The sequence below is a fragment of the Rhea pennata genome, chromosome 2 (assembly GCF_028389875.1).
Source record: "Rhea pennata isolate bPtePen1 chromosome 2, bPtePen1.pri, whole genome shotgun sequence".
NCBI classification, from domain to species: domain Eukaryota; kingdom Metazoa; phylum Chordata; class Aves; order Rheiformes; family Rheidae; genus Rhea; species Rhea pennata.
This window is the reverse complement of record NC_084664.1, coordinates 3584061-3601966: the sequence shown is the minus strand read 5'-3', so window position 1 is coordinate 3601966 and position 17906 is coordinate 3584061. Positions and strand designations below refer to the sequence as shown.

The 17906-nt window shown below is 42.7% G+C and overlaps 1 protein-coding gene across 9 annotated transcripts in view; it reads right to left on the bottom strand.

Moving 5' to 3' along the window:
* Nucleotides 1-17906, bottom strand: part of OBSCN (obscurin, cytoskeletal calmodulin and titin-interacting RhoGEF) — a 158580-nt gene that overhangs the window by 123243 nt on the left and 17431 nt on the right. For all 9 annotated transcript variants that reach the window (XM_062568715.1, XM_062568714.1, XM_062568718.1 and 6 more), the window contains exons 4-8: nucleotides 15014-15274; nucleotides 11418-11720; nucleotides 10115-10381; nucleotides 9005-9280; nucleotides 5509-5781 (exon numbers count right to left, since the gene is read on the bottom strand). In XM_062568715.1, coding sequence (XP_062424699.1) covers nucleotides 5509-5781; nucleotides 9005-9280; nucleotides 10115-10381; nucleotides 11418-11720; nucleotides 15014-15274 — 1380 coding nt within the window. The remainder of the gene's footprint in view (nucleotides 1-5508; nucleotides 5782-9004; nucleotides 9281-10114; nucleotides 10382-11417; nucleotides 11721-15013; nucleotides 15275-17906) is intronic.

Sequence of the window (17906 nt, the reverse complement as noted above, 5' to 3'; positions counted from 1 at the left end):
TCAAGAATGTATCTGATATACATTCAGAGTATGTATATCCAGATGGCTCCCACGGCCATCTGGAGCCTAAGATGAAGTTTACTTGCAAAATACACTTAGACAAAAGGAATCTCCACTGTAGTCAGAGCGAAAGGCCTAAATGCTTTGACTCCAGATCAGGTTGTTTAAAGAGAAAAATGAAAATAAAATGGACACACTACTGATCATTACAAATGCACTACTCACAGTGAACAACCATCACCTTTGGATTCAACAGGCCACGGATATAACTAGTGCAGCTCTTCCAAAATTTTTAGGACAACGCATCACTATCAACTCTCAAACTTTCTCAGTACAGACACAACAAAATAGGGTTCCTCTAAATGCCACAGTATAAATATCATTTAGTAGATCAGTATTGGACCACTTATCGTGATTTAAAAATTACAGTTCCATATCCAGTGACAGCTTCCGATGAAAGTAGTGTTTGGGGAAGAGCTGGATGAAAAGTTGTTAAATTCAACTCATAAATCAAGTTGAACATGTCTGGAACTGTTTCTGCTCATTATCCACAAATGTTTCATAGCAAACTAAGTCTTGAGGATGTGTTCACATATGGGTTTCCACAGCCAGACTGCAGAACACTCCAAAGCAATTCTTTGAGAGGGAGGGCATCACGTAGAGAAAAGATGACAGAAAAAGGGGAGAAAACAGTGGCTTTTATAGACAAAGAGCAATGAGAAGACAAAGAATGTTCTGGCTTCAACACCTGAGCCTTAGGAGACCTACAGCCATGAGGCGAGGTCTGGCATCACTGTACCGATGCTGAACAACAGATCTGCCCATGGTCTTGCACCGTGACTCTGACCTGGTAGCTCAGACAACCTGGTAGCTCAGACTAGCATTTCTACTATTTTGACATAGCAAACATGAGAAAACTCCCAGACGCAAAGAAAAGGCAACAAAATATAAACCAAAACATGTCTCCAACCTGCGATGATAACCTCGAAGCTCAGTTTCTGGCCAGCAGCCTCACAGGTGTACTCGCCAGTATCTTTCTTTTCTACGTGAGTTATCACTAGCTGCTGCAATTTACCCTCTGACTCCACATTAAACTTCTCATTGCAGGTGATTAGCTTCCCATCCTTTCAAATGACTTAAGAATGTCATCTCTAAACATGTGGAGAATAAGAAGGTGATCAGGCTGAGCCAGCATGGATTTACTAAGCAGAAATCATGCTTAACTAATCTGACAGCCTTCTCTGATGGAATGATTGGCTGGGCAGATGAGGGCAGAGCAGTGGACGTTGTGTACCTTGACTTCAGCAAGGCTTCTGACACTGTCTCCCATAACATCCCCCTAGGTAAGCTCAGCAAGTGTGGGTTAGACGAGTGGATAGAGAGGTGGATTGAAAACTGGCTGAAAGGCAGAGCTTAGAGGGGTGAAATCAGTGGCGTGGAGTCTAGTTGGAGGCCTGTAGCTAGTGGGGTCCCAGGGCTCAGGACTGGGTCCCATCCTGTTTAACTCATTCATCAGTGACCTGCACGAAGGGACAGAGTGCCTCCTCAGCAAGTTTGCCGATGATACAAAATAGGCACCTGGACAGGCTGGAGAGTCGGGCAGAGAGGAACCTCCTGTGGTTCAACAAGGGCAAGTGCCAAGTCCTGCACCTAGGGAGAAGTAAGCCCACACACCATAACAGCCTGAGAACTGACCTGCTGGAAAGTAGCTCTGCAGAGAAAGACCTGGGAGTTTTCATGGACAAGTTGAGGCAGCAATGTGCCCTTGTGGCCAAGAAGGCCAAGGGTCTCCTGGGGTACATTAGGAAGAGTGTTGCCAGCAGGTCGAGGGAGGTGATCCTGACCCTCTACTCAGCCCTGGGGAGGCCTCATCTCGAGGCCTGTGTCTAGTTCTGTGCTCCCCAGGACAAGAGAGACATGGCACTACTGGAGAGAGTCCAGCACAGGGCTACAAGGATGATCAGAGGGCTGGAGCATCTGCCCTATGAGGAAAGGCTATAAGAGCTGGGCCTGTTTAGCCTGGGGAAGAGAAGACTGAGGGGGGATCTTAGCAATGTCTATAAATGCCTTAAGTGGGGAGTGCCAAGGGGCTGGGGCCAAACTCTTTTCAGTGGTGCCAAACAACAGGTAAAGAGACAACAGGCACAAACTGAAACACAGCAAGTTCCACCCGAATATGAAGAAGAATTTCTTTCCTGTGACAGAGCACTGGAACAGGTTGCCCAGAGTAGTTGTGGAGTCTCTTTCTCTGGAGTTATTCACAACGTGTCTGGATGTGATTCTGTGCAACATGCGCTAGGTAACCCTGCTTGAGCAGGAGGGGCGAGTCAGACTACACGATCTCCAGCGGTGCCTTCCAACCTCAACCTCTGTGATAAATCTCATTGTATTCTGTGTGACTGTTTCCATGAGTAAAATGGAAGCACAATCAGTTCTCAATATGTAATTTCATACATATAATACTCAACATGTTTTGGTCAAATACATGGAACTGGAAAACGTTTGCAATTTTATTTTCACTCCTCTGAAGTGGTGATTAGCTACTGATAGCCTTGTCCTGTCTACCCTGATAAGCTATCAACCTAGTAGGTGCACACTGTGACATATATCAGAAGAAAACAGTTTATAAATAGATGTGGATCTGTTCCTATCTGTAGTCATAACCAAAATTCACCTAACTAATGTGCAGTCATTTTCTGCCTCCCATCTGCAGCAGCATTCATGCCTGATTCCCAGAGTACAGACAAGGTAGTTTCTACTAATGGAACTGTATGTACACATCGGCATGAGCAGAATCTGGCTCAACATCATGAGATCATAAAGCCTCACAGGTAAAGTCTCTGTGCTTTACTTCACAGCTCCTGTCTCATCACAAACATAAATGTTGATGCCCCAACCTTCTGAGAGATGGTACAAGCTCCTCCTCTGATCTTTAGACAATTGCTCTTAGTAACAGCAGAGTCACGTTCCTCTGTCCCACATCCTGGCTCTTTTAAATCAATTTGAGCTCCAGTCAAGTTATTGACACTTTAATCACCACTCACTCTTTCTGATTTCACACTTTAGGGAATATGTGTTGACTTTAAGTCTACAGATAGTTTTGAAAAGATCTAGGAAGTCTCAGAGAGGCTTGTTAGAAGTGACGAAAAACCTTTTTTTTACATGTTTCTGAGCCTATATCTGCAACTCCTCGTCCTCATGATCTGTCCCAGGCACAAATTCTTCTCCAGATCAGATCAAGATACATGTGGGTGATCTCATTGATAAGATACTCTCCAGTTTCAAGAGGACCAAGAGTGAGTAGAGTCACATCTGCCTGCTGAAACTGATCCTCACAGCAGAGAACTCACAACTGACCACAATTCATTTAGCTCAAGTGGTAGAGATTCCTGCTTTGATACCTCAGCTCAAATCCTGCTGACTGCATAGGCTGGTGCTCATATATACGAGCTGTGTATATGCACACACATAAACAGTGCGTGTCATGTATACAGCAATCATTGAGCACTTTTACCCATTTAATTTTTTGTAAATGTATTCCTAAAGGTAGAAGTGAAGGCAGCTATGTGGAGACAGGTGCTTTGTCTGTGAAATGTGAGCAAATGTATCCAACACACCTTGCCACTCACTAATGAGCAGTATCTGATGAACATGCCAGGTATTTCATACCCTACACTCCACCACACCAGCCCATGTCTGAAGAGCAAGTTGAAGGCTATCAGTCATAAGCAATTTTGGTTTAATATTATTGTTTTCAGTCACTAAGTAACCCAAGGACAATTGGTACACTGCACCTATGTCAGGCATGTGGCATCAGGGAATAAATATTCCATTAAAAATTGTAATCATTAGGAGTAATGTATTTTAAAAAAATTAGATTACAAGGAAGGATAGCCCCTCCAGAGTCCTGCTGCTCAAGATTAATGGAATAGCTCATCACCTTTAAAGGCAGATTGCTTCCTTGCCCTAATTTCATTCCTTAATTGTGCAGTGCTTCTTATCAGCACTCTGGAAACTTTTTCTGGAGAAATATGAGACAAGTGGAAGTTTTCCTAGCTAGTGTTGTTAACTGGTTGTAGTTCAGCCCCTGTTCACTAAGAATTTCACAGGGGTTCACAGATACTTTGCAGATACCGATTTTATTTGTCTGAACCATGTGATGTTTTGTAATGGGAGCTATAAGGTGGGATTCATCGAACCTAAATTCAGCCATCGAAAAATTAGGCACTCTGTTTCCAGTAATCATGCAAACTCCTTATACATTTGACCTGTAAAGGCAGTTCTGGAAAATATATATATTTTTTAATCTGTCCTAGATAGTTCTCATCAGATCATATAAATTATCCTCTGAGAGTATCTTTCACTCTGCATCAGCCAGTTCAGATGGAGCCTAGCTGACTACTTCAGACCAATTTTACAACAGAGAAGGTCAGAGACTATGAATTACACCCAAAATGAAATTGCAAAGTACTGGATTCTCAACCAAAGAGAACTGGAGGCATGATGCAAAGTGAATACTTGAGCAAACAGCTGTAAACTGGAAGCAATCCCTCTAGCAATCCCACAAGTTCAGTGCTGTGCTAGATCAAATCAGCCCTGCCGAGTTTCTAGTTAGTTAGTGGGCAGCATCATAGCTATATGGACATACTGCTACAGGTCACAAACATATAGTTTTGCGTGACACTCAGTTGTTACTTCTCTTAAATTGCATTGCATCGCCGCATGTAGACACACCGTGAGAAAGTTTTCACTGGTGTTTCAATTTGTATCTTAAGACTTGGTAGAAAAACAAGCTTAAAACATAAACCAGACAACTACTTTTAGAGGAGAGGTTCCCAGCAGGTTATGCCAATTCAATCACCTGAATTTCACAGATACTTAATTTCAAAGACAATTTATTGTGTTGCCTTATACTCCGGCTCCATCGTGGATTGGAACACCTCAGTGGCAAGCATTTCCCTTTTGGACTTGACCTGATAGGTACGTGCTTTACCATGTGTTTTTTGCTGATGGGCATGTGCCATCAACTAATGGCTTCACTTACGGTACCTAAGGGAGCACAAGTAGCTGTCTCAGAGACCACAGTATTCTTTGGGAATAACAGGAGATGCTTGACTGTTAACATCAGGAGTTAAACTTGTCAAAGGAGAACACAGGATTTTCACAGTAAGACTTTAGTACCATTTCAGTCTGAAGGTTCAAAGACAACAAAAATGGGAGAGTAATTGCTAAACTGAAAAAAATACAGGTTAGATATAGCTCTCAGCCTGTCCAACAAGTGAGATGTTTTGAGTCATGAATCTAGCCCTAGTAAAACCTTGAGCTGACCTGAATACACAACAGCATGGTTATATTATTTGCCTGTACTGGGTACTGAATAGGGTTAGAGGCTCTCAAATAGTACTATGCAATCTTGGCCCAAAGAATTAGCTAAGTAGTAACAGGTATAATAAACCAAGTCCTGAGTGCGTAATACAGTCTGATCCCACATTCTGATCACGAACTCACCCGAGACTTTTAAATCAAAAATAAGAGTGTCATCTCCAATTTTGCAGGTATACATTCCTTCATCTTCTTTCGTCACAGCTGAAGCCACAAGTTTATGCAGTTTGCCCTTATCTTCCGAAGTGAATTTCTTGCTGGCTGTGATTTCTTTGCCATCTTTGTACCACTTAACCATGACGTTGGCTTCAGAGGTCTCAGAAATAAACTCAGCCTGTTTTCCAGTGATGACTCTGATAATTCCTCCGGTCTTCTCTTTGTTTATGAAAGTTGCAGGTGCTGAAACAAAATACGGACATAAAGTGCTTGTAAGGAATTGTGTGGACATAAATAAATATATATACTTATCTACATAGGATATGAATTTATCACAGGGCCAAATACGCCTGTTTAATTATGGATCTAATTATTAGATTTTTAGTTCAGAAGTTTCCAAATTTTCAGACTTTATAAGTCTTATACCAAATTGTCAAATGTTCACAGCCAAAGAAAGTGTACCACACGTTATATTGAACCAGAGGGAGAGGGACTTCTAGGCAAGAGAGGTTTAAGAATAAAAATCTGAAATAGAAGAGGTGAGGAAAATAGGTTTAACTCTCTCTGAGAATTCTGTCAGACATAAAAATGTATTTTTCAATAACCGTTGTTTCTAATTGCACTAATATCCATGGCTGGATATTAGTCCAGTCCATCCAAAAGCAGTTAGGACCTTTCGCAGCTGGTACTGCAACAGGCAGTTATGGTCCATGATCTGGGAAAGCTAAGCGTGACACTTTCAGATTTTGTTCCACGCTTTAGGTTAGAGGCTCAGAAAGTGCTACCATCAGTGCCACCCCTGGTGCAACAAATGGGACTCTTCTTTAGCTCAGAGACTTCAAAACAGCCTGTCCACAACGGATGGATTTTGCATTCAGATTCCTTGCTTTTAGCCATTCCCCTGGTTATTCAGATTTCTCCAACAAGCCTGTGGCAGTGATTTTAATTACCTAGCTCATGAAGCCTGCAGAGCCTGTCCTGTTTCAACATACGAGGTCACGTGTCAGAGGACATCTGGCACATGAAGTCTCATGGCAGAGGAGGGACAGCAGTGCTAAGCAGCAAGTGCACTTTCTAGCAGGGCACTTTTGGGCTCACGGCCCAGCAAGTGACACACCTCTGGCTGCAGCTCAACACAGGGGCCTCTCGCCAGCCATGTGATGCTCACGTGCAGACACAGCTGACCTATAGATCAAATGATTTACCAGCTGTGTCTGCTTTATAGGCAAAAAAAAAAAAAAAAAAAGGTGATAATGTTGAAAGGTGAAATATTGGGAGAGTATGATTATGGGAATCAGTTCTGCAAGCCTCCTACCCCAAGTATGAGATTTATCAAAACTGATTCTCCAGTAAGCAAGCTATTAACTGTAGATATTTAAGGTGCAACTTGCCAACAACGATTCTGAAATAATAACATTGATTACTCATTTGATAGTCAGACCATAACGAAAAGTATATGGAGATATCCTTCAGCTAATTCAATTAAATATGTGCGTAAATCTGTTAGTTAGAAAAATGATGCTAACGAGGCAGAGAGAGAGAGAGAGAAAGAGAAGAAAAACAAAATTAAGAACAACATCCATTCCTGCATAAATTTAGTTACATTTCCAAGAGATTTTTTTCAGCTGTCTTCATGCCTCTTTTGGGTTTGCTCCTTGAGAGCAGCCAAGCAGGTGAGTTGTCACGTGCAAAAAACAAACATCAGCCTGAGGTTCTCTCATCTCGACACAGGCTGTGGAGGTGACAAGCCAGCAGAACGCAACTCAGAGGAGCCTCAATACATACTCAGCGTAGAAACAGTGCAATCACTGCGGGGAAGAAGATGCACAAGGCTCCGTTTGTGCTACTGTAGTTGTATGGAGCCCTGCACAGATCGCTGTGCTGCAGATTTTCAGGGTCAAAGAGAAAAATCTTTCTGTGTAGCCCACAAAGGATTCTTAGTTATTACAATTAAGACCCAACACACTGATCAGAGATCAGAAGCTTCTAGACTTTCGGGAAAATAGGTAGCTGCAGAGAAGTTTTAACTCTTACTCTACATTTTCTTAAGAATAAAAAGGACCAATTTTTAGAACAACAGCTGAGTAAATTCTCCTGTAACTCTTTACAGTTCTTTTCCTCCCTGAAGTTTTTGATCTCTATTGTGAACAGGTTATTTACATTCACCCTTGAAGTCATCCCGAGAGAACAGGAGGAACGCAAAGACTATGTTGTTGCTCTCCTTCCTATCTTTTCCTTAACAAAACCTCTCCTGGATCTGAGGGGGATTTTACAGGATAGAACTCAAACACCAAATGCTACAGCTCTACAAAGTGACCTTTGCCAGCTCAAAGCAATATAACTGCTAAGCACACCCCAAACCACATCTGTGAGCAGGTGAGACTGTCCTAGAGTCAGGTCTTGGAGCAGAGTCATGGACTCTGAACCTTAGCAGATATCTAGATGACATCCATCAGGAACAATCTAGGAATACCTTGGTGCTTTTCAGCCAAACCCAGGCGCTAGTCAAGTCAAGAGAAACATTCCTATAAAGTAGTTCATAGAATCTGGCACAGACAGAAAGGCTTATAAGAGGGAGGCTTAATTCCACTGCTGTCAGGGAAAAGGTTAAGGGTTCAGCATCTGGCTCGAAGCCTGGATGTGTGGTCAAAGTGCCTGCTAACCAGACATGAAGCAATCATGAAGGAAGGGACTGCCGTGACAGAGAGAACAGCTGTACAATGGAGCAGCTGTAAAACTGGACAGGAAGCATTAAAAGAAATGACATTTTGCTGTTTTATACAGCCTTCCATCTGAATACCCTGCAAAAAGAAATGAGAAAAGCTATTCAATGTCCTCTGGAAAAGTCTGTTCTTAATCCCTAGAGTACTGATAGAAGAAAACACACTTACACACACAGAAAACCCCAAGTCGAAGATGACCTTGGTCCGTCAGTTTTAACCAGAGCAGAACTAGCTTGTAAATGATGTGTCCAGTATCACACAGCAAGTACAGGGCAGACATGGGACCGTGTGTGTCATGTCCTGGCTCCAAGGCCGAATTTCCTCATCACACAAGAGCATCTTTTCTCTACCCACAATTAAAGCACATGAAGTAACACCAAGTTCTTGGGGATATTCCAGACTTCAATCTGATTGAAAATACAGCTGTGTATCACTCAGGGTGCAAGGGCTTGTATTCACTCCCAAGCTCTCCATCTCTATGACCATACATAAACACTGGGTTTACCCAGCTATCATTTTATAATGGCCTTTATTTTTCCTTAAACAGATGTAGACCAAGGGTTAAATTTTCCCTCCAGCTACCCATTTTCTTGAAACTGTAGAAGTTTCTTTCTGATCTCTGAGATCAGTATGCTGGGTCTTGATTGCAATAACCACTCTTTGCTACAGAGGCTCCTGCCCTTGCCTCTGGGGTACTCCCTTTCTGTCCTGCTCTGCTTGCTAAGGACAGGAACAGGCCATACCTTTCACTGAAAGCTTATAGACCATTTTATCCCCTTCACAGATGCACTCATAAACTCCAGCATCCTCTGTTGCGATGTCGTGAATTTTCAGGATGCGCTGCTTCCCCACAGTTTGATGTTCATATTTTTCACTGGCCTTGAGCTCCTTCCCATCCTTCATCCACTTCACAGTAGCATTTGCATCGGAAAGGTCAGCCTGAAGCTTGGCTTCCTCACGCAGTCGAGCAGAGACCTTTTCCATATCTCTGCTCTTGTTGGTAAATCTGACTGGAGCACCTGTCAGGAGCAAAGCTCTTGTTAATTCAAGTTATATCAGACTAATGTCTCCCCAATACGTCTGCTGTAGACTGCAGGATCTTTGAAAAAGCATTAGTTCTTGCTCTCATAATCATGTTAATATAAAGCAACCTTTTCCAGTTCAAGAGACTCAATCTGGTTTTATTGCCAATGTTGTTGAGACAAAAATGTGGACATCCATTTACTGATTAATAATACTCTGCTTTTGCAGAGATTTTCACCAAGAGACAAATATATTGTTCCAGAATGAATGCCTATTTATTACTTTTTGCCTTGCAAAGCAGGTAAACATAGCTATTGTGTCATTTCTTAGAGGACAGCCAAAGCACCTAAGTCTCAATGCTGCATCAAGTTTTACAGTACTAACTTGCTTATCACACTTGTCTGTGGCATATTCAAAAATCTCCAAGGAAAACCTTCATTAGTAATTAATGATCCTTTAATTTTGAATGATTCCACTTCAGTCAGAAAGGCCAGCCAAACCTGGAGCTGAAGTCACCAATCCAAGGTCACACACTGAGTCAGTGGTAGATCTGGTCACAGAATTCACTGTCTGATGGCCCCATACTACAGAAATTCTTGAGCTGATGTTAAGCAGTCCAGATACTAAACAGCTGGCTAAGAAACTCTCTCTGAATTTCACCCTGCCATGGCCAAGGTACTACCAGGACGCATGCTAGTTCACAGGATATGATTTTGGGTACTTCCCACAGTGCAGGCCCCACCCAATGAGGGCATCCAGCCCTTACTTTAATCCTCATGTCACAGCAACTGTCCCTTTACTGGAGGTAGGTCAGAGATCAAAGTAAATACCTCTCACTCTCATGTTCGTGCTGGTATCAACGTTACCGGCGACAAATTTCACTTCTGCTCCATCATCGTTCTTGGTGACATTCTTTATGATCAGGGTGTGAGTAGTTTGGGTTCTTTTAATGCTACAGGTCTCACTTTCCTGCAAGACTTTACCATTAAGATACCAAGTGCCAGAACATGTCGTTGTAAGGTCAACAGTAAATGTGGCATCCCCTCCAGCTACAGCTTCAACCGTTGTCAGTGGGGTTTTCACAGCCAGGACTGGTGCTGGGGAAGAACAACAACACGTCTGAGACGAAAGGACACGAAGTTGCCATGCTGAAGAGGTGTCCTTCCTAGGAACAAAGTTCTCGGGGGGTAAATGGAGAATTAAGACATGGAAAAAGAATCTTTCAGCCCTTACACAATTTGTATGGACTGAAGACAATGCACACTCAACAGGATTTGATCTCTACAGTTGCAAATAACTGATCTGTGACATTAGTCTAAGTCTTGTTTCTGCACGGTTAGAACAATGGGTATATTTTACTTATTTTTTCCTTAGATTATTAAGGGCATAGTAATCTGGATCCATAGCAAGTGCGCTATTTTTTTTATTAAGCAGTATTATTCTCACATTTCAGGAGGGTCCTCAAGAGGTCACCAAGCTCACTAGTCACTCCTAGACATCTTGTGAAAACATGATCGTGTTCTGACTGCTGGGAAGAAGAACTGCGCAATATCAAGACACAGCACAATCAAGCCCGAGCAAATATTGCTCTGTGCAGTGAATTAAAGGAAGAGACAATCCTAATGCACATAGTGATTTTATCTGTACACTGGCACCCTTGAGACAAAGCAAAATCCCAGTATTGCTCCTAGGAACTTTGCGATTAAAGAGCTTGGAACTTGTTTCTCCTGACACCACTATCATCGTATAAATATTCTCTAGCTGCACATTCAGCATGTCATTTATATACTGAAGTTTTTATCATTAAGTTTGTCTATTTTTCTCCTTTCACACTAGCTTTGAAAGAAGCACCTACAAGCTTAAGATTCATTGCAAAGTACTCTGCCTTTCACACAGTCTGATGTGGGAGACTGGAATATAAGCATCCTCATGGCTGTAGCACGTAAACCCACCCTGCATCCCTGTTGTTATGCATGGTCAGTGGTTGAAATGAAACAGGAGAACTACCAGGAAAGACAAAGAGGTTTTTGCATGTTATCGCTCTATCCTCCCCATGGTCATGGTCATATCTTTAAAGAGCTAGGATGGTAGACCAGCATGGACTCGTCCATTTTTAGGGGGTGTTGTGCTCACCGAGGTGGATGCTTCCTGGGAATTCCAGATACGGGCTCTGTCCATACGTGTTGACTGCAGATACTCGGAACTGATAGTCATCCTCTTCTGACAGGTTGCTCACTGTGAACTCTGAGACAGGCACAGGAGACTCGTGACACCTCACCCAGGTAAAGCCAGTTAGCTTCTTGCGTTCCACTATGTAGCCATCAATTGGAAGGGGGCGGTCTATCTTTGGAGGGGACCATGCTAGCGTCACTGAGGTTTCTGTTTTATTTTTCACCACAGGGTCGACTGGGGGTTGCGTGGGAGGTTTTTTGGGAGCTGCACAGGAATAAAAACAGGACAAGAAATTTGTGTCAGAGTTGAAAATCCACTGTATCTCACAGGAAAAAAAAAATCTGAGTTTGCACAGGTCTAAAGAACATTTGGGGTTAATAAACCTCAGGAAAACCTTGATGTGAGAAAGAAAAGCACAGAAATCGATAAAAGATGCTTCCAGATGGCACTATACCCCTTACACAAAAATGTACAATATTCTTAATAGCTAATGTATGCGATTCCTATACAACATTACTGATTGTCTGCAGAGACAAAGAGTTTACTGTGAACAACTCACAGGCTTACTTTTTCAGTGCTAAATACAGGCCCAGATTAACATTCATTTTGATACATTCAGACAACAGAAAAACCACCATCAGAGGCTGTTCAAAATTCTATGCACCAAATTGCTGCTCCAGTTCCCCAGTGTGAATCTTGGCTAAAACAAGAGCCATCAGTGGGCTTACTTTGGCAAGACCGTCCCTCATCCACCTGCTTACTAGACATCATTGCACAGGGACAGCTGCAAAGAACAGATCTGCGCTAATACTGCAAGTCTCCTGGTATTAATCTTCTGCCTGTAATTTCTACAAGTCCCTGCAGTCAAGAACATAAATGTGCCTGTAAGAGCCAATCTGTGGCACATGCATCTTCATGTCAAGGAGTCACGATACTTTGCAATGTGTTACATTGATATGGCTTCTGTGCAGCAATATAAACCTACACCCTAAAAGGTGCATCTTTTAGTAATTTATGAAAAGCCAACTCCCCCATAGTCAAGGAAATTCACCTGCCTTGTTTTATGGTATCCGAGGTCACATACAACACAAGCATTTCTGAAAGTATTTGCGTAACTAAACTCTTCAGCGAAGGCTAGAACCCAAGGGAAGTTATTCACTATGTGCTGCCGCTGATAAGGGCAAGAGGCTACGGATTATCTAATATGTTCCAGCTACAGATTAACTGACACAATAAAGGATTCATTGCATTTAATTTTGGCTATCTGAAAATTAGGTGTCTGGTTTAAGTCAGTTACCCAGAAATCCCTTATAATTTGTGAAGAAAAGCACACTCAGGTGAAATTCATCCTGGCTTAAAGGAGGTAGGAGAGACAGGTGAAATGAACTGCAAAATGAACTGCACACTGCAGAAGCTCAGAAATTCATTGACTTTAAAGGGATCTGTGCAATGAGCCTAGAGTAAAAGCCAAGCCCCAAGACAACTGATCTGCTCTCTGCCTCAGTTTGCCCATCTGTAGAATGAGCACAGACACAACGCTAGATATAGAGCAAACAAAACATTAATACTCCTTGCTTCCTAAATGCTGTTAGATCTGCCAACACCAGCTAATCAAAAAAGATGCGAACACAGTACATGGGATTCTTCAAGGAGCTAATCGGGCATGCATAAAGTGTAAAAATAGGAAATCTCAACACAATATGCTTTTCCTTCATTGCATAAGCAGGGACCTAAATGTTTTGGGGTGCATAGTTACCGCCCTGTCAGTTACTGCTGGTCAGAGCTAGATGCCAAAGGTCTCGCTAGTGTAGCAATAAGCTGAATACTAGACGCTGGAATCTCACCTCCTGACCTTAGCATCAGCAAATGTAATGTAATATTTTGTTCAGAAATACCTGCATACGGGAAGGGAGCTTCTTAACATTTTGTTACATGAATCAGCTCCTGCTTCATAACTCGAAGAGCAGAGTCAGAAGTCTGCCTGAGACTTTGTTATCCCCATCACAGGGTGCTTGGATGTGACAATTTTTCAAATCCCTTAGAGACTGTCACAATGCTAAGTACAAGCCTTATCTTCTTTTCTTGTTAATACTTGTGGCTTGATAGCATCAGAATGCCCCAACCAAGCTAGGGTCACATAGCAGGTATAAACCTTTATTTATTTATTATCACCACTGAGTAATTACAGTTCAGAGGTGGTGGCGGGAGAAAAAGGTGACAAAAACACTACAGCTGGTGACTCTTCCAATAGGCAAATAGGAACTGCAGCAGAGCTAGAAGGATGCAACCCTGTCTACCATGCTCTAGGTGACCCTGCTGAGCAGGGAGGTTGGACTAGATGATCTCCAGAGGTCCCTTCCAACCTTACCGGTTCTATGATTCTATGATTCTAGAAACCACCCTCTCTCAGATGAAGCAGCTTTTGCCTGGGAAATGCAGTGCCATCACAATAAGAAAAACTTCATAAAATTATGGCAATTTCACTAAAATTTCATTTCAGGTCCTGTCTCAACCACACCGCATCTGCTGCTACAGCTGACACGCTTGCTCAGGTCAGATTTGCCAGTTGAAGGAATTATTCAGCCTACCTATTACATCAACATTCCCAAGTGAAGCTAAACAAGCCAAAGGTCTCTTTTCTTCAGAATAGCTACATCAACAGGCATCTGCCAGCATCATATCAAAGAGGGGAAAATAAATGACACAGCTTTGCTGGTCTCAGTGACAAGGAGGAAGTTACTTTTTAGGAGGATGAATCTTCCCTTTTCCTTGCAGGGCTTTTATTTTATTGTCAAGCAAGCAGCTTAAAAAGCTAAAATCAAAGCAAGATGTTTCAAGTTTGTTAAACATTTAATCACACCTGAGATGTGCAGTGTGCACCTGTGTAGACGTTCTTACACAGACTTTTTTTTTACTTGCTGGAATACAAATAAACTTCCCATTCCCCACAGAATACTCTGAGCCCTTCTGTACTTCCCAGTAAGAGTCAATATACCCATCAGAGACCCACACGTTTCTGGAGACTCAGAACCTAGGGAAGGAACTGAATGGTAGCCAAATCTCACTTCCAAATCCTCAGTGGAGAGAAGAGAGGGAGAAGCCCCTATTTTCTGGAAAAGGCATTTTGGAAAACATACAGTGATGTAGGCATATAGGACATTCACAGCGCACTGTATGCCACGAGGAAGGACAACCGCAATGCACGTAACCCACAAACTGTTTTCTAGGCACCTACCAGTGGGGAGAAGTCCACAGTCCCTACTCTGCACCACACTCGGTTATCATTCTATGTTCATTTCAGATAGTACAGAGAAAACACACATATGGGCTACGCTCTTTCCCAGGACGTGTCTTCTTTGTTTGCTTTGATCTCTCCCTAAAACCTTTTTAAGCTCCCATTCAGGCAGTGAGCCTTTTGTGGCAGACACAGAACTTTCCACTAACTTTGGCCAATGCATAATTTACCATGGCAGTATTTGGAGAGAACGCTACCAACACGGGAGCACCTGCTTGCTGGGAAAGATACAACAGTAAGGTTGAATAAAAATGAAGCTTACTAGTCACAGTGAACTGGGTAGAAGTCCTGCTTTCATCAGCTAGGAAGGCAATTTCACCAGCATCTTCCATCTTACACTCTCGGATGATCATGGTGTGTTGTTTGCCGGAGCGTGTGATGGTGATTCGATCGCTGGGTTTCACTTCTTCTTTATTCTTCAGCCAGCGGATTTTCTCGCATTCATTGTCCAGCTCCACACAGAAGACGGCCGTATCGTTTACGTGGACTGCAGTCTTCCGTGGAAGTTTTTTAATGATGTTCCCTTTAAATGAGGAGACAATTATGATCAGCAAATAGCAGATATAGAAGATTAATAACACTGGACCACCCCAATACCAGAACTAGCCAACTGTTCTCACCTAATCAAAACACTATAGACACTATGCAGACATCCCTAAATGAAATTCTTGGCCTTGTGATATATAATAAGTCAGGTAACACCAATGGTCCGATTTGGTCTTCAGAGAGAGAAAAACAATCTTTTATTTGACTATAGCCACTCATGTTTCTAGTCTAACATGCGGTATCTTGTGTTAAATAAAAACAAGGTATGTGGCCTTGGCAAGAACAGATTTGACAGTTATGTGGATTTTACTCACTGTGTATATTGGGAATTCACATGAAAACATCTCTAAAGTAGGTCACTCTTTTAACCAGACAGGACCCTCTGCTGTCTTCAGGATTTTGCCTCATCAAATGACCAGTACGTTACATAACCAAAGGTCCAAACATACTGGTCTCCTGACATAACAGAAAATACATAGAGAACCCCAGAGATTTCTTTTTAGAGCAAACCCAGAAATTTGCATGGAATGAATTTCACTTACTGTCGGCTTTTCCAAGTTATTCGAGTGATTATGACTTACGAGAATAGCCTCAAAGTTACAAGATGTGACCATACCCAGGTAAGTTTGGACAGAGTATCAGGAGACCATCCCGAACAACAGACAGAGACTCGTTTCAGCCCTGGGAACAGTCCTTGCAAGGCAAAATTGCCCTCACCAAGACAAAGCACCTAAAGCTATTTCATGAGAAGCAATGCTGAACTGTTTCGTGGAACAACAGATCATGCTGTTTCAGCACTAGGATTCAGTACCCCAACTTCAAACCAGAATGCTCTCAAATAACAAAGTAATGCTATGACCTTGGAAGGAAAATGCTCCTTCTGATACCTGCACGAGATCTGTTTATCTTACAATACGAAGCTGTGTTACACATGTAAAGGACTATTATTATATGGCTGCAGGTGTTTCAAGTGTTTGTGTCATTATTTTAGCCACAGGTGGGTCTCTCTAAAAAGCATTAGTGGACCACTGTTGACTAGAACTTTAGAGCATGACTTATGTTGCCTTTGTCTCTGATATGAGCTCCTCCTGAAACTTGAAATTTCACAGCCAGGTCTTATTCAATCAAAAATCAGAACAGGCAAGCTGGGAATTATTAAATTCACAGAAATAAAATTTTCTAAGGAAATCTGCCTTCACAGATAGGGCCTTTCATTCAAGCTTGATTTTAGGTCATAACTCAGCAACTTCGTAGGTCACAGTAGACTCTACATAGTGCCCTCTGAGACCCTAGAAAGTCTCTGCTCATCCTTTCTTAGGCCTAGCTTTGCATCTGCTCCTTGCTGCCCTCCACGGTGTCCCGGCTTCTGCAGTGCCACGGAGCTGTGCATCCTGCCAGGCTCTCACATTAACCCTACCCCACTCTGCTCTCTCGAATCTTCTCCCCCAGGCAGGCATAGGGTTCCCACAAGAAGGGTCTGCCTCCTTTCCCTCCTGAGGGCTCCACCTGACTCAATCACTCTCTTTTTAAAGGAACATGTTGTAGTATCGTAACACAAACAAGTAAAACAAATACCATCTGCCCTACTGGGGCCAAAAGGCTTACGGTATTTGGCTGGCTCAGTGGCGGCAGAGCTGTAACAAAAGGATGCCTGTCTGAACTCTCATGTCTTTAGGCTACATTTCCCTTCATGCCTTCTCCCAAATATGCTCCTGTCTACTTGCTAATGGTACAAAAGAAATGTGCACAAGCACATATCAAGGATGCACAGCTCCTAGTTATCTTACACCAACTGATGTAGTGGAGAACTTCTGGTTTCAGTGGCAGTAAAGAGAGGCTTTAAATGAGACTAAGTGCGATCCTGAGATGTTGAAACAAGACTTCAACTCCTGTTACTGGAGATGTGTCAGTAACACCAGCATAAGCAACACCAAAATCAGACCTGAAAGTCCTGGATTTGTACTAGTAAGTACCCGTTCATAAAGAAAATCAGCAAGTTTGAAAGTGATGGCCCCTCCTTCAGACATGGCTGTGTGTCTGTGAAACACCTATAACATACCAGAACTTACACCTGGATTCATTCCGATCCTAAATCGTCAAACTCTGGGGAAACTTGGACTTAGATGCGGAGCTACATCCACATTTTGCCCCAACTCCTCATCTTTCCGGACTCCAGAGCACAGCTCTGTATGTCGGGGAACATGGATCTTGTTTCTGACAAAATCACATTGGTGCTGACTACAGTTTGTACCATGCATCAAACCATAAAATGCTGCTGCTAAGCCAACTTCCCAGTGTACTCAGCACCATTGCCAGACAAGATTTACTGCTGTGTTTCCAAGACATCTGACAAGATCTGCATGAGAGAGCGCCAGGGGATACGTTCGGTACTTGAGATCATGTTATGGAAAAGCTACAATGCCAGGTTACAGCTCAAGGATTTTGCCTTCCAGGAAGCTCCCCCCGCCAAGCACAGGGCCCCCCACGTTATGTATTTGCAGCCATCATGCAGCAACACAATCTCTTCCAGCTCTGTGATCCTGTATCCCAGATATATCTTGCCAGCGGATCCCAGGGACCCACTGACCAGCCACATGCGGCTCATCCAT